Source organism: Nyctibius grandis, chromosome 3, assembly GCF_013368605.1.
Source record: "Nyctibius grandis isolate bNycGra1 chromosome 3, bNycGra1.pri, whole genome shotgun sequence".
Lineage (NCBI taxonomy): Eukaryota > Metazoa > Chordata > Aves > Nyctibiiformes > Nyctibiidae > Nyctibius > Nyctibius grandis.
Window position 1 is genome coordinate 86,729,297 of NC_090660.1, and position 16,693 is coordinate 86,745,989.

General features: G+C 41.8%; 1 protein-coding gene across 3 annotated transcripts in view; it reads right to left on the minus strand.

Moving 5' to 3' along the window:
- The window catches only part of COL14A1 (collagen type XIV alpha 1 chain), a 127,711-nt gene extending 118,970 nt beyond the window's left edge, over window positions 1–8,741 (minus strand). For all 3 annotated transcript variants that reach the window (XM_068395703.1, XM_068395702.1, XM_068395701.1), the window contains exons 1-3: window positions 8,654–8,741; window positions 2,896–3,012; window positions 1,828–1,971 (exon numbers count right to left, since the gene is read on the minus strand). In XM_068395703.1, coding sequence (XP_068251804.1) covers window positions 1,828–1,971; window positions 2,896–3,012; window positions 8,654–8,741 — 349 coding nt within the window. The remainder of the gene's footprint in view (window positions 1–1,827; window positions 1,972–2,895; window positions 3,013–8,653) is intronic.
- Window positions 8,742–16,693: the final 7,952 nt, after the last annotated feature.

Below are 16,693 nucleotides of genomic sequence, written 5' to 3' on the forward strand. Positions count from 1 at the left end.
ATCTGGGTTTAATCCTTAAACAAGGGTTAAACAAGTCTCCAACTAAAATAAAAGAGGTGAAATTACCAAAATAATACTAGTCAAAAAGGATGCCACTGCTTAGCCTTCTAAGAGCATGCCTTTGAGAAAAGGCAAAGAGCAAGCTAAGGAGCTGCTTGATGGCCTCCTCTAATGCTAGTGCTGTTGAGCGGCACGTCTCCAGAGAAACAGTACAAAAGTCTGAAAATGCTCATAGGAGACAAGTTGGTCACATCCTGACAGAGATTTATGGATTTGGAAAAGCGTTTTCTAACTGTCAAAATTCTAACCACATAGGAAGAACAGAGCAGAATACACCAGTTTTACTCACATATTTACACAGACAAAAAACTTACCTAGTGCATGTTTTTACAGCTGCACTTTAGAAGGAAAAAATTTCCCAGTGATCCTTGTTAACTACGTACTGTGTACAATAACTTACAAGCAGCATTAGAATCAGAAAGTATACCTGCCTATATAAAGAGGAATACTCTAACAATAAAACTTTATTGTAGGCTTGAGAATTCTTTGCACCTCAGTTACAACTCAGCAGCATTAAAAACATACTTCCAATGCACTAAACCAGAGGATATTCTCAAAGCTTTGTATATACTTGACCTTTTTTCATCTCAAGAACTAGTGACCACTTGTCAGAGAAGCGGGAAAAAAACATAGAATACGGGATAGCAAAAAAAAGAAGAATTTGTATACGTGCTGTATCTTGTTTTACCCATGCAAGGCATCATGCTGTCAAGTGAAACTCCAGCCTCATTAAGTACTACATGTTTTCACCTGCAGCAAAGAAAGAGTATACTAAATAGAACATAACCCCCCTATTCTTAAATCAAGCTGCCAGCTCAACTTCTCCTGAAGAATAGAGGTAGTTTAAAAAACAGCCACACCTAATATTATAGAAGTTGGTGCAGCTTTCTGTGGGCTGCTCTTTAATGCTAAAATAATCTGTGGTTTTGTGGGTTTCTTAAGCGGGACAGAACTTAAAGTAGTAAAGACACAGCTGCAGTGATGAAAAGCTAGAAAGACTTTGACACACACCACATCAAGCAATCAGCATATTTTATCTTGTGGTGGTTCTAAAAGAAAGGTAGTTTAGCAATGACAGTGAGAAATATTCAGTGTCAAGTGAATTCAGTACACTTTCAATTGTACTACTCCCAGACTGTCACACTTTTGTCTTTATGAACCGAATCTTCACTGATGATATTTAACTGAACTGTTTAAGTTGCAGATCAAGACATATCAGCTAAGACATATATATCACTATGATATAGACATTAAGAGTATGTGTAGGTCAGATAAAGTCTTAAGCATAATTAGTAAACACATTTGACAGCTGAACACCAGTAAGAATTTAGCCTTTCATACTATCATTTAACTATCAACTAGTTGCCAGTTGGCACAGCTATAAGAATGTTTTAATTAAAAGCTGGACGAAGAGAAGGAAATTTTTTAAGTATCACAACATATCACTTCCCTCCTTGTTTCTGCTCACTGAAGATTCTCTTCCACGAGATACTGGCTAATTTCGTAACGGAATGGGGAAGAAAGGGATTCCAAACCAATGTAAACAAAGATAGCCCAAAGCAAGAATCTCCTGTGCAAGAGAGACTGGATCAATTCAGGCCTCCAGCTGTACAGGTACCAATTAAAATCTGTGGCTCTGATTGGAAAAAACCGTTTCTTCTGTGGTGGAAGGCTATTGTCCCCCTTTGTGTCAGACTTTGTTACAATTTCATAAGTTACATTAAATATCTGATAAATTCTGCATGTCAGGCATAAAAAGACACATACTTCTGAACTGGCCTTGTGCTGGCTTACTCTCCTTGTCTTCACTAAATGCAATGATCTGAAGGGCATAGTTTTGATCTGGAATAAGACCTTGAATAATTGCTTTGGTTGCAGTGTTTTGAAGAATTAATTGATTGGTTTTTCCACCTGTAAAAGAAAAGAAAAAAACCCACAAATACATAACTTTCTTTGCTTTTCTTATAGCATAGTAAATGTAACGACTTAAAACTACCTCAGGCTCTATAGTGACCCAAGTGTTCCCACTTTTGGGACTATCCATACAGCCAGGTCAGAGAGCATCCTAGAAAAGCAAGAAGTCAGGCAGCCTGACCAAAGACATGGACCAGTTTTCTAAGATCAATCAATCAGCCTTTTATCTGGGCCTCATGGAATAGCCACAGTGATATTTTGCAATAGCAAAACTATTAAGTAAGGAAAAAAAAAGAAATATTTGACAAAAAGCTGTCAAGTTTGGTAACATCATATCCACAGGCTTTCACGCTGCTCTGTGACTGGCTGCCAGTTCTGATCCCATCATAGCCACATCATCTTTGAACACCCTCTTTGCCTACTTCCTTTAGGCAAAGAAATTCTCATGTATAAATACAAATATTAAACATTTGTATGTATACATATATATAAATACTGTATATAAAATATGTACAAATATGTATTTTAGCTGTATGCTAAAAGCATATCTATATCTAAATTTAAGTATGTACAGAAGTAGTACCTCAACACAGGTAGTCTAATATAGCCACTTTTTGTTGCCTATCTTTACATTTTAAGTCTTCATTCAAAAAATTTTAAAAAGTTTTTTGTTAGGTTGGTTGTTTTTTTTAAGTTTGGTCTAAAATATTTTTGGTCTTTTCTGGGGAGCTCACTATGGGAGAGATCTATCTCAAAGCTTTGGCTGAAACAGGGTTCCTATGTTCTCCCTTGAACATTTCCTAGACTTCCTTACACCCCACTGGAAAAAGGTAAAGACAGATGACACTAGCTTCAGAAAAGCTGCTCAGCCTTAGGATGACAGTCCTTTTACCTTAAAAAAAATACAGACTTTTGTCTTACCTGAACTTGGAGTGACAAGAAGCTTATAACCAGTGAATTGCCCTTTGGGGGCTTTCCAAGAGATCTGTACACTGTCAGGACTGACTACATTATATCTTAGTCTTGTTGGTGGGGACACTGCAAGTGGGGAAAGAAAACAACATTTTAAATTCAAATAAAAAGCCACCACCAATTTTAAACAAACATAAAAATAAACACACATAGGAAGACAACATAAATTTTTAATGGTAAAGGATGCAAGTTATTCAAAATGTCACATACATCAGTTTATTAGTTTGTAAAATGACATCCCCAGTGCACTACTTCCCTCAGACACACCTTTTATTTATCTCTTTATAAAAACAAACTAACAACCTAACATCAGAGGACAGAAAGACAAACAGTGTTAGATGTTAAGACTCTAGTTTAGCAGGCAAAGCTGGTAATAAAAATGCTCTTTGTTAATATACGGGAATTAAAATTGCTCTCCTTGCTTACACTGACAATACACACTACCTAGGCTCCTTTATCTCTCATTACCGTGGGCATTTCCCCACATTTAAGGTCACTCAGGGCCAAATTTTCAAAGCCTTGTGAAGACACAGTAACCAAGAGGAAAGATAGGCATGCACAAGACAGAGCGAACATTAACTGCTCAATTTGCAAACCTGGCCTAAGCAGCAAACACACTTGCCCAGCTGCAAGTACTGCTTCACTCTCGTCAAGACCAGCAGGCATGCACAGGCTAGTCAAGATTTAGACAGGGGCAATTTGGAGATGGTAAGCAAATCTGGCTTCTATTTATATTGTGCCATCACCTAGGTTTCTAACAGAAGCAGGTGAAATGAATAAAAGCATGAAACAACTGAGAAAGAGGTGATATTTCAGTGAAGGAATGCACAGAGGAACAAATGGAAAACCCACCCTACGTTGTTACTGCAATATCAGCAATATTGTGCCTGTGTACATTAGTTAGTGTTTCACAGCTTCGCATCTCTCTACCCAGGCAAGCTCCACTGATGTTGGACAACACTCTACATAGTATTTCTGCTCTGCTCCAGGAAGCCACATCCCTCCTTCAGAGCAAATAACAGAAGCAGAGCTGCTACGTGTGCAGCCTGTGGTGTCCAAGGCTGTCAATAAGGAGAAATCTTCATATATTTACATAGGGTTTGGTCCACAGGGGACTAACTGATCTGGGGGAAAGGCAGCCAGGGAAGCTACCCAGAGCTGCACAACAGAAAGGGCTAGAAAACCTTACCCCTCCTCTCCCCACTACCTCCACAGCCCCCCTGAACTTTTTCCTTCACTTTCCAAACCCTTGGTGCCTCTGCCACTACCACCCTTAAGGTTTCTGTTGATAAGTCCAAGAAATAAGGGAAATCATCTGAAGGAGAGAAGTGGCAATTTCTTTGCCCAGGGCCCACAATAGCTCTTAATGGACTAAGCTCATGCCCACAGTTTGTTGGTCCGCTAGATATAATGAGCCAATACTTCTCATGATATTTCTGAGATTTAAGGATTACAGCATATGGAGCATGTGAGTCAACAGGCAGAATGTGCTAGCCAACAGTCTCTGGCCTCTCCATTTGACCCGCTACAGTCAATGCAGCTCTGGCACTAGCAGCAGCCAAAGACCTGTCCTGAACTGATTACTTTTTCCTACGTACTTCTTTTTCCAAGAATTCACGGGAAGAAAGAAGAAAAGAGGCAGGCTGTAGTTTTTTGAGATTTGGGGTGCTGTTTTTTAATGCCATTTAACATTAAAAACATTTTGGGTCTTAGAAGTAAAAACATGGAAGTTTAATACAAGAGATGTATTCCCTTGCATCCAGCCTCGCAACCTGTAAGGGACAGTTTTGGCAGAGCAAAGGCAGGTTCTGCAGTTCTCTGCCTTGAGGGACTTAACACCAGAGCACAGAAAAGAGAGTAAGCACCAAGAACAGCTTAGTAACACCTCCACACTCTCAAAGACTTCAGAGAACGAGCTCAAGAAGAGAGGCAAGGGGACAGAAACAGCAAGTAGCACACCAACTCCATGCACTCAAAATTGTTCTGATTGGCAGCGCTGGGCTTCCACCCAAACAGTGCATTTCCCCAGTTGCTGGGCACAATCTTGTCAGATCTCATCTTCAGTCTGCCTGTCACCTCCCTGAAGTTTAGAGAAAGAGATGCTGCAAGCAAGAGTGTGTGCAGGAATCACTGCAAATACAAAATCAGTTCTTTGAAAATTCGGCCCTCATATTGTAAAATGTTTTGCTGGACAGGTTTCTGCAAGAACATTCAGCATGCTATAATTGTAATAAAATGACAAAGACTATGGCAAAAAGTTTTGAAAGCCAAGCAGACTGTAGTTACGTATTACAGCTTTTAATTCATTCTCAAGATTCATTCTGTCTTTGAGCTATACATAAATCACAACCAATTGGGGCTGAATGAACCAAGAGTGACAAATCACACCTAGAAGTCTGCAAAATATGCAATTCCTTTTATTATTTATTTCATCTAAGGAATAGCAAATAAACTTATGAACAATGACAGTATGCAACTGTAAAAATGCTGCACATTTTATCAGGATTAAGTGGTAAATTTGTATGGGGATTAAGAGGCAGAGCAGAGAGCAACAAAATAACACCAAAGATTGAAAAAAAAAAAAATCATGTCTCTGAATTTCAGAGTTAATTTTCTCTGCCATCTTCTTCCTTCCCCTGTCATTCCATTCCGAGCTACTTTCAACTTAATAGTTTATGGAAACACCTTCTAACAAAGCATAGTTCTGGTCTAATTGCTATTAGCCATCACCAAACCAGGTAAATTTTGGGAGCCCCTAAAAAACCATTACAGATCTTACAAGCAAAGAAGGACACAATCACCAAAAGTTTTTCTGTTTACTACAGAGTCACAATGTGAAAGACTAGAAAAGTTGTGCCAGAATAGTCTTTACATAACTAGTCAATTTTCACTGGGTACTTTTTGTATCAAAGGTGGCAGTGCAGGGGAACGGACGTTCCCACACAGCAATCAACCATAAGGAAGAAAAGAATAGTTCACCAGACAGATACTCAACTGTATCTTAGTTGTGCAAAGACTAACGTTCTGGCATAGAAAAGTACATATAGCTACGGAAGTTAAAAATCTAACACTTGAACAGACAACAAAATATTGATGGGAATTACTACACATTCACCAACCTGAAGAGGGTATCTTTATTTCTTTGGACCTTTATTTTCTGTGGAATAAAAACTCACTTCTTGCAGAAAGGGAAAAAAATTAATCCAAGCTGAGTCAGTTAACTGATAAAAATCAGTGGCTAGAGCTTGTTAAGTGCTTTTACAGGAATGCAAAAGTGAATGGCCATCAGCAACATTAGAGCAGTCACCCAAAAGAAAACTACAGACAAGTTCAAGGCTTTGGTTTATGCCACCTGATAAACTAGTACTCCAAATATATGACTCTTGTGGACAACTAAGGAAAGAACGTTTCGAACTATACAGTATCTTAATGCAAAGGAAAAATACCATAAATTGCATATGTGCAGCTCTCTAAGACATCCAATACTCTAAGGTTGGATACTAACTAAACCTTGTGGCTTCCAATTTACTTTTGTCATAAAAATTGAACAAGTTATTATGCACTGCAATTACTTAGCAATTACATTAGTAACACATGCAAATTGTTGCTACACAAAGAAAAGTTTCCATCTCTAAATACAGAAAGAAAATTCTTAAAGCAAGTTACTTTATGAATAAATGGAAACTTCTAAAGTATTTTTCTTGCCCAGCACTATTTTTGTGTATATAAGAACATAAGCAGACAAAAGCTGGATTTTTTTGTTGCTGTTGTTTACGTGACATTATGCTGAACGAGGAAGAAGCAGCAGTGATGAAAGAATAATTGTTGTTGAGTAAAAACTGAATGTCACTATGTGGTTTATAAGGCGTTCAGGCAATAAATGAGATAAACCCATGTAGCTCAATGCAGACAACTCCTCAGTTGAAGGAACAAGTTGCAGCTTCAGGCATGTTGACTTCAGTCTCCCAAACATACTCTCTTTTCCAGGAGGTCACATTACACACCTTTACCTGAGCATCTTTGCCAAAGGAAGGAAACACAAGCTGGAACTAATACTAGCTCTTCCTACACCTTGGCAGAGTATACAATTTCTTAGAACAGACAAACATACAGTTAATGCTGTATTACATTGTAAATAGTTAACCAGCTGCATGAAGAGTTTACTGCAAAGGGTGGCAACCTTGAGAAAATAAAGGATTTGAGAAACATCTTATTAATTTAAGCAAGAGATATTTTTATTCTGCAAGCATGGAATAGAGACTTCATATCACCTCATCCAATAACGTAACAGTCATTTTGGGCCAAGGCAATAGTCCACTTAGCTTAGTACCACACTGCTGACAGCATTCAGCAGCTGATGATTGTTGAAAGAGTGTAAGCACAAAGGAAGTACTGTTCTTTATTCATCTATCTTCTGCTCGTGTGATGATTGTGGAAAAATCTCTCTCTGACCTTCATTTCATTATATTAATAGCTTGAGAGTTTTCTCCCTGACATATGAACGAATAAATCAAAGTTTTTTTTTAAAAAAAAAGAGAGAGGGGAAGAGTACGGTTTCCAAGCTCAAGGAATTTTGCAAAACTTTCTGGAGATGGATCTCAATCCCCAATCCTGGTTTGCAAATCTTAACCATATGTATTAGGACTGAAATACAAAGAGAGAGGACTAACCATATGCTTTACTTTATTGACTCATTAAGTCATAAACATTCTGGACCTTATTTCTGACCAGAATTGATGTGTTGAACATTGGGAACATGTATTTCCTCATTCACCTCACATCGCCCACATTAAATATTACTGCTTACATGTGTCCCTAAGTTCTAGGAGAGGCTTGTAAACACTCGTGGATTCCCAAACATCCAACATGGTATGCTTCCCCAGCACTTGAGTGCCACGCAGACTGGACAGCGCTGCTACTTGCATTTACCAGAACACGGAAAGCCTCAGCTTGCCACTAGTCTCTGAATGTGCTCATGAATAATGCGTTATACAAGATGCTTTAGAAGAGCCCCAGGATCAAATTCTGCTCCCAGTTATGCCTATGCAGTCTCATATCAAAGGGATTACATAAAGTTGAGAGAAATGTCTTTCTTTAGAAATCATAAAAACTCATTGATATTCTTTCTCTCTTCTTCCCCAAGCAACAGGATAAATTTCCTCTAGAAGTCAAACCACTGTCAATATGATCCAACAAGTATTTAAGCCTAACAATCTCAGCAGTATCTTTTAATACCCACAAAGGAGATTTTAAAAAAAAAGCTGCAGAAGCAGTCTGTGACATTTAAGAGTCCCGTGCAATACTGTATGATGCGTTACAATAGCTACTGTTCCAACAAAGAAAAAATACATATGCCATACAAGTTTAGTATCATAGCTGGTCCTTCAAACTTAATTACATAGAGTACAGTCACAGCAATTTCTGATCAGTACTTTCATGTAAATAAGAGTTAAAAAAGAGTGCCATATAACTCATTTTGAGACATGTGAATCTGCAAAAAAATTGAACCTAGTGTCTCAAATACCATAAAAGAGCACACATGAACATGTGATTCTACTCCTGCCCCCCAGATCAGCAGCAAACTGCTTCATTTCAGTAGTACTGGATCCACATCCTACTAAGAGGGAAGTAACAGTTGCATTTGGAATAAGAAAGTCTATTCTTGCACATCAGCATGAAAAGCTCTGTCTTCTTATTTGTGACTTACCTTGGCCCTGGGCATCACTGATGAAGAAAGCTGCAACAGCTAAAAAAGCCAAGAGGAAACAGCTCTGTATCTCATACCGACAAAGCATCTTCTTCCCCTCAATACACACAGTATCAGCAGGTCTGAAAACACACAGAACAAAAAGATTTATTAAACCTGCAAATATAAGGCATCCACTTTAATAAAAAGTGTGGGCAAAATCTGGATTCCATTAAAAAAAAATTCGGAATTTGCCACAGACATCAGTGGAGCCAAGACTTCATCCTCACAGCAGTTTTATAACCAAAGCACATTTTACCTGAAAGGGACAAAGAACCCCATTTGGGCCACTCAACAGTTCTGAAAATCTGGCCCATGGAAAGAGAAAACTGATATTCTTTGCTAAGCATACATGAGTATTGGAAGCAGAGTTTGCATAACAAGGTAAAATGGGTATCTCTATACAACCCAGTGTTGCAAGTACCTTATCAAGATACCTGTGGTAGAGAACTCTGAAGCTCTCAATAACAAAGTAGGACTAAAACTATTATCTACTTTATATCCAGAAAGTATCCAGAATGGGATGTTAAATTATGTATTTCAGGAGTCTGTAATAAAAATAAAATAAAATTTTAAAATTTTTTTAATTTTTTAAAAACAGAGAGATGAGAACTGCCCTGCAAACCTACCATAAAATAGCAAATCCACGTACTCAATAATCCCAGTGAAATAATCATTGATCTGTTCAACTGAGCAATTTTGCATATCAGTTGTCAAAAAAGGCAGAACTTTATTCTGAGGAAACACAAGTCCTCTTCTCACTGTCCTCTACAGCCTACTCTATTTTTCCTTTTTCTACCTTATTCATCTCATTCTGTGCTCTCTTGCTCTCTGTTGTACCACCTGGCACTTACAGTGACTAAAGCAGACACAGCTCAAAAGGCACGTAGGATATCAGCTGAGTAAGCACTAATTCTATTTGTAGGTAAAGCCATGGTCAAAAATATTTACTCTATCAGTTAGGGACATCAACACTTTAGAGTGTAACACTGTATGATCACTCAAGGTAGTCCCAGGTGAACTAGTTGGGTTACAGGAAGCAATTCTGGTGCCAAAGAACAAGTCCCAGAGGGATAATTTCGCTGTCCACAGAAGCCTAGGTTAAGAACAGCACAAATTTCATTATCTGAACTTGGCCTTTAACACTTTCCAGTACAGTTATTCAACATATATAGAAGCACCTCTCAAGATACATCAACAGGTATGTAACATCCTGCTCATAAATGTTTATCTATCACTTAACTTTACTGCACTAGTTTCAGTCGATTTTCTGGGCTAGGAAGAAGAATTTTTGCTGCCCTCTCCTGTGAGTATTTTACAGGAGAATTAAATTAAGATGATTAATAGTAGATTTGTTGCTGTCAACAAAGAGTCAGCATTTGAAAGTTTACTTTGGTAAATCTTGGTTTATGTATTTCTGTTTTGCAGGTCTCTCCCATTCACCTCCTGTGTCACTTTCTCTAATATTCCCAAGATACCACCATTGAATTTGCCTTCCATGTTTTCATTGTCTTCTGAGGAAGGCAGAAAGCAAGTTGTTGAACCGCTATCTAAAAATATAAAAGACAGACTGAAGTACCTCAACCATTATTAAACAGTTAAGAGGGTAAGACCTACAGCTCCTTCTCTCTCCACGTATGTACAATTTGCCACAGTTATCCCAGGACTTGGTAGGTCTCCTGCTGCAAATCCCAGCCATTAATGATTGATATGCCACCTAGAAATATATAGGGGGATTAATCATTGTGAATTCCATCCCCACAGGTTACCTACGTTTTAGCCAAATTATCAACAAATTTCACACTACTTAAATATGTATTTTGAATCCATCTCTTACAGTATAAACCTCAAGACAAAGGCAAATAGCTAGATCCAATAACAAAAATGTGCACCAAAAACTGTCTTGGAAAACGTCCTCCAGATGGAATTCAGAAACCCAAGCAAAGTGCCCAGGCTTCCTACTACTACACACACAGTCACACACTCAAGGACTGGATCCAGACTAGCCAGCACAGTCAGCAGACAGTTGCCTAGTGTCAGGCAATAGGAAAAACTAAGACAGTTAAGTCTTAAACAGTCTGAAATACACCTCTTGTGTATCTCACATTGGGTATCAAGGCTTCTCCCCTCACTCAGGAATACAACCTGGAGTAAGTAAACGTAGACTCTTAAAAGAACAGCATACAACTCTTCTTCAATGCAGTCACCACTGACGATGTGTGGATTTCCCTCCATGTAATAACCCAGACATTAAAATATTCATGCACAGTGGTGGCTCAATTCCCCATCTGCTAGATTTGATATAAACCCTCCTCCCAAATAAGGGCTATAAATACTAACTGACAGGTAATTCTGCATAGAAACACTCTCCACTGCTGCTTTTAGAGAAAAGCCATTGCGCAGAGAAGATTTATTGGGATACATACAACTAGTGCTGGATAAACTAGGCACAAGTTCACCTCTGCAATGACCCGCACTTCAAGGTTCACTTCACCAGGAAGGGCAACCACCAGTCTGCAGCCACCTTGTGGGAATAGAAAGAAATATTCCATTCCTCCTGCTTTTTACAAATTTCACCTTTTATTAACTATTTGATAAGGCATTTATCTGACAGAATAGCCCTGGCAGCGGAGACCAAACCCTCCTAAGCCAAGAGCCCTGCCCGTGAGGGAAGCCCCACTCCCCCCCGTGTGCTCGCAGCTCCTCTCCCGGGTGTGCTCCAGGCCCGGGAGCAGGGCACCTTCTCCCGAGGGAACAACCTGCCTTTGAGACCTCCCAGCCCGGCAGAAACACGAGGTACGTCTTCATGCTCCGTACCAACCTGGCAAGGAAGCTGAGCCGCCCCGGCGCCGCTCCCCGAGGCAGGCAGGTCAGCGCTGCCCTCCTGAGCGGGGGCCCGCGGGTTATTTCTCCTGTCTCGGTAGCTCGTTATGGAGCTGCGTGACCCAGCGCCCACCCGCTGCCACGGAACAGCAATACGGTTCTCGGCTGGACGTCCCGCTGGGCGAAATGAAGAGCGCGACCTGCCCCGGCACCGCCGCGCCTCGAGGGAGCCGCCGGGCCCGCCGCCATGGCCGCCGCCCCCACACGGGAAAGGCGGGAAGGCGGCGGAGGAGGCCGGCGGTGAGGCGGCGGTACCGCCCCGGCTCTCGCAGACCCGCCAGCGGTGCCACAAGCCGACGGGCGCGTTTCGTCCGCCTCTCCACAGCCCCCGCAACACAGCTCCAGCCTGGCCGGAGGGGCCGCGGCTCACAAACACGCCGCTGCTCCTCACCCCCCGATTCCTCTTAGGGCGCTCCCCGGCACCCACGGGCCTCCCGTTTGAAAGCGAATTCCCCGCGCCCCGGGTTAAGAAAGGGGCAGCGGGGAGTTCGTGGTCTCCGCCGAGCTAAGGCGAGGGACGGGCCCGGTGAGACCACGGGGCTGCCGCCGGCAGCCACCCAGCCGCAGGGAGCGGAGAGCCGCCGCCGGCAGCCACCCAGCCGCAGGGAGCGGAGAGCCGCCGCCGGCAGCAGCCCGCCGTGGCGGGGCCGGGCTCGCCTGCCCGGGCAGCCACCCGCTAAAATAACCCCCTCCGGGCGCCGGGCGTGAGGAGCCGGCGCGAAGCGATCTGCCTCGACGCGCCGCGGAAGGGAGGCAGGATGCATCCCCGGGGTGACGCTGGCAGCAGCCAGACCCTCCGTTTTAAAGTGTGGCTGGTTATTTTAAAATTAAGATTATTATTAAAAGTAAGGCTTTTGCAGGAGTTTCTGAGGGGGTCCCCCTCCCCACCCCAACCTCGCCGCTTCCCACCGCTCCATCCCCTCACCAGCTCTCCCTGCCCGGGCTCCGCTCCGGCCGCCGCGGGGGTGGCCGGGCAGGTGCGCGGGAAGCGCTCCTACCCCTCGCCCCCCGCGGGCTCTTAACGCCTCGGAGCCAGCCCCCACGCCCCAGCCCTCGGGGGAGACGGAGCGGAGCTCACACCGACCTGCGCGGGCATCAGCGGGGGAGCAGCCCGTGGGGGTGCGGCTGCTCGTTTTCACGCGTGGCTGTGGGTGTCGAGCCGGCTGCGGGAGAGCCGCTTCCCGCCGCTCTTCCCCTCGCTGCGCCGCATCTGATAAGGCGAAAGGGTAGCGAAAGGAGGCGGGCAATTATAGAGCAGAAGGTGGAAAGACGGGGGGCGGGGGGGGAAGAAAAAGAAGGCACGGGCGCTGCCTGAGGTCCAACCCTCCGCCCCCGAGCCCGAGCGCCGCGGCGGGGGCGCGGCCAGGTGCGCGGGGAGGCGCGGCCGGGGGGGCTCGGCTGGGGGGGCTCGGCGTGCCGGGGGTCCGGGCAGCGCTCCGGGCGCCGGTGCTGTGCCTTTCGGGGTCCCCTTTCTTCTGGTTTTGCTGCCTTTTCACGCATTTTCCTCTCCCCGAAGTTATTCCTTCGCTTCGTTTTAGATGATTTAAAAGGTGCCTACACGGCAATAGTGCTGGGAATGAGAGTATCCCCCATTGCCGGGTGTTGCGATGTATGGATTAATGATTCATCGGGGAAATATTTATATTAAAGTATTCCAGTATTTGTCTGGCTTAGTATAAGCCTTGATTAAAAGCGTCGTAGTACATATGCACATTTTCACCATATGCATAGATACTGCAATGGGGACGTGGAATTGCAGAATCTATATTCATATGGAAATATGAGTTACGCTATGGTATACCCTGCAGAATTTACAATTAAGGCTACTACTCACGAAGTTTGTAAGTCCCGAGAATTTAAGAGGTGAATGAAAACATTCATTTCAACATGCCTGGTCATCTGTATAAAATTACAAATGAAATCACGGAAGGATTGCAGTTAAGAAATGGCAGGCGTAGGTGAAACAGAGATGTGCATCCCTTAACGTAAGTAGGAGCCCCTTCTAGGGAAGGGGAAGGCAGCAAGTCTGGGGGAGTTGACTGTGACTAACTGTAAAGCGGGACCTTCTGTTGCTGAGGAGGATTCCCAGTCCTGCAGGCTCTTGTCCAAATTCACAGTTCACAGCTATCTTTCCACTGAAACTGTAGAAGTGTTTGAGCTTTAAAGAAGTTCTTTAAGTCCAATTGTTTTCTACAGCAAAGGTTAAAAAGCATTCCGAAATCTAGAAAGCATCTCCCAGATCTAGGAATCTCGGAGATACTGTCATCTGCAGTTATTCCACTGCACCACCAGCTGTGTGGTACCAGTCAAGAAGAGAGCAGCTTGCAAGATAACAATTCCGAATAATTGTTCAGAAGGAATAAGATGTTCAGCTCATTGATGCTAAATGTGATACGTTTTGTACCTTTTCAGTCCCTAATTTATGTATTTAGCTAAAGAATAATATCCAGAAGACAAGGAAGCAGATGGATAGGACTATTTGCAATACCCTTGAAGACTCGGTAAATGTAGAGAGATAAATCAGCCTAATCCATGACTGCTGCTGGCTCATGTATTTCAGGCTAGGACAAGGAACAGCCTGCCAAAGGCAGAGTCTGGCTCCCTCTCTTTCTTTTTTCTCCCCTCGGATTTATAATGTAGTATGCAAAGTCCATGAGCACCATCCTGTGGCTGCATCCAGGCAGAGTACTGGGACTCACAGTAAAAAGTCTTGAGGATCCCACTGACCAGTAAATAGATTCTGAAACTCTCTGCAGCCTTCAAATGACTTTAAACTTTAATTTTGAGTCACCTGTTCGCATCAGAAATGAAACTAATATTTTTAATTTATGCAAAGTATGTACTTTCAAGGGTAACTGCTGATTTTGTTTGTATCAGTTTATTCTCCTGATTTACAATGTTATTTTTACACCATTTGTCCACTTTTTAGAGTGAATTGTGCCTGTTACCATTGAGCTTTAGTCAGCTTCCTCTGGAAAGCACGGTAGATCTCCTTGCATAATTAGAAGGAAGAGTTCATGTTGTTCAAAAGTTCAAGCTAAAAGTTAAAAGGTAAAGCTTCCTTTCAGTTTAAGGAAGTATAAGTTGCTTGGCTAGTATAGATTCCATGAAATTTCTATAAATAGAATTACATGGGAATGATATTGAAAACACAGCTGGAACCCAAGGCAAGTGCCACAAAGAATAGCATTAGTGCAGGCTGGTGAGCTCAAAGTGAACTGGGCTGAATATCTAATGGTACGATTGAACCAAGTAATGGATCACTGACAGCACTATTTGTGGGAACTGAACAGAAACCAAAATAATGGATGTTTTGTGTGGCTGTGTGTAAGAATTACACTGTAATTATCAATCCTTAGCTTTTTAGGATATACTTACTTAGAATATTTTTCTGACTTTTTCTGATATATTAATGAATGCAATGTTAATTGTGGCACCATTTTTCACGAGACTTTAGGGAAATAAGAATATCGAGTTTGGGGGATATTTTCAAATTGCAAATAATTATAAACTAATCAAGTCTTGTATTTTTTTATTACAATGATGTTTTCAAAGGTGACTAGTGTTTGTATATCCTAAACTAATTTATTTTACAGAGATGTACATTTTTAAATGCCCTCTTTCCCCTAGCATCCAAAAACTCCAATCACATGAAAGATTTTGAATATGGATATCCATATTTGCATGACTTGAACTAGTTCCCAAGGCCTAATAACAATTCTTAGAAATTTTTTTTTTTGCTATTGAAGGACCTGAAGAACACAAAGACAGAGGCAATACATGAGGTAAAGCATAGCTGACTTTTGCTTTAAATTTTTTAATTCTTATTAAATATGATGGTACATACAGTGCTTTTTGGAAGGTGCTCTGCCAAGATCAATCTGTCAATGCTTATGATAATTAAGTGACTTATGAAGTCATGTGCTGAGAGATTGGAGAAGGACTTAGGACTGTGTTCTTCCCAAATTAAAAATACAGAAAACATATTTTGATGAAAAATGTGATTGTGATACACCACCTTTAACATATTAGCCAATCTTGCTTTTTAAAGCTTCTTGTCTTCAGTAGTGAAAATAATTTCACACTTATTTTGTGATAAGAATATGCAGTGAAATGACTTCTGAAAAGGGTAGCTATTTTTTGTGAAATATTTTTTTTTTCTAGTGACTTTCTTTGTGCTACAGCTGTTTCTCTGTTATCAACCCCACAAATGTGGCTTTTTACAGCTCTGTTTTTAGGCAGGAACTGACAGAGTTGTCAGGCTTTGCTTTGTTACCGGTTGGCATGTCTGATGAGTCATTTTCATTTCCTTGATACTTTTTAGAATATTTCAGTGCTGTCAGCACTTTAGTGAGCTGCTAGGTTTATAAGTTTATTACACGTAATGAGGTAAGTGAAAGGGATACATAGAAAGCCCGATTCATGCCATGGCCATTGAAGTGTAACTGTTCATGTTTAGGGTTGGTTCTGCTCCTCCAAATGTGCAGGAAAGAGAGCAAAATGGGGCAAAGGGAGCACAGGGAGATGGGAAAATACAAATATTTCTCAGTCATATATTTTTCTGTTCATCTCTCAGTATGAGGGTTCCAGAAGGTAATGGGAAGAATGACAAGTTTAGTGTTCCATAAAGTCAGTTTTTTCATTCTGCAGTCAAATTAGATTCCTTTAGATTTGTGAGGTGAGATTCATCTATCCTGGGTGTACACTTCAACATCTGAGGTAGTTGCTGAGCCCTTTTCTGACCAATGCTGAGGAACAGACATATATGAGCCTGGAGACATGGCCAGGAGCTAAGGTCCCTCGTCTTACCCTCTAACAAATGTAGCTTATCCAGATCCATTTAGGGAGGGAGTTGAGCTACATGTTACAGTCCTTGAGCAGCAGGGAGGCTCCTGAGAAACTGGGGTCCCAGCCTCTAATTCCTGCACCCATAGCCTCCTCACAGCTGCAGTGAAAAGGCAGTCTGAGGAGAAGGAACACGCCTCCACAAAATCCAATGTGAATCAAAGTGAAGACGTTTATTAAGCATAAGCTGTCCCTTTTATACATTTTGTACTTTCCCTGGCTGTAAGCATGTGCATTGCTATTCGTTAATATTACTAAACATACTCTTCTTTG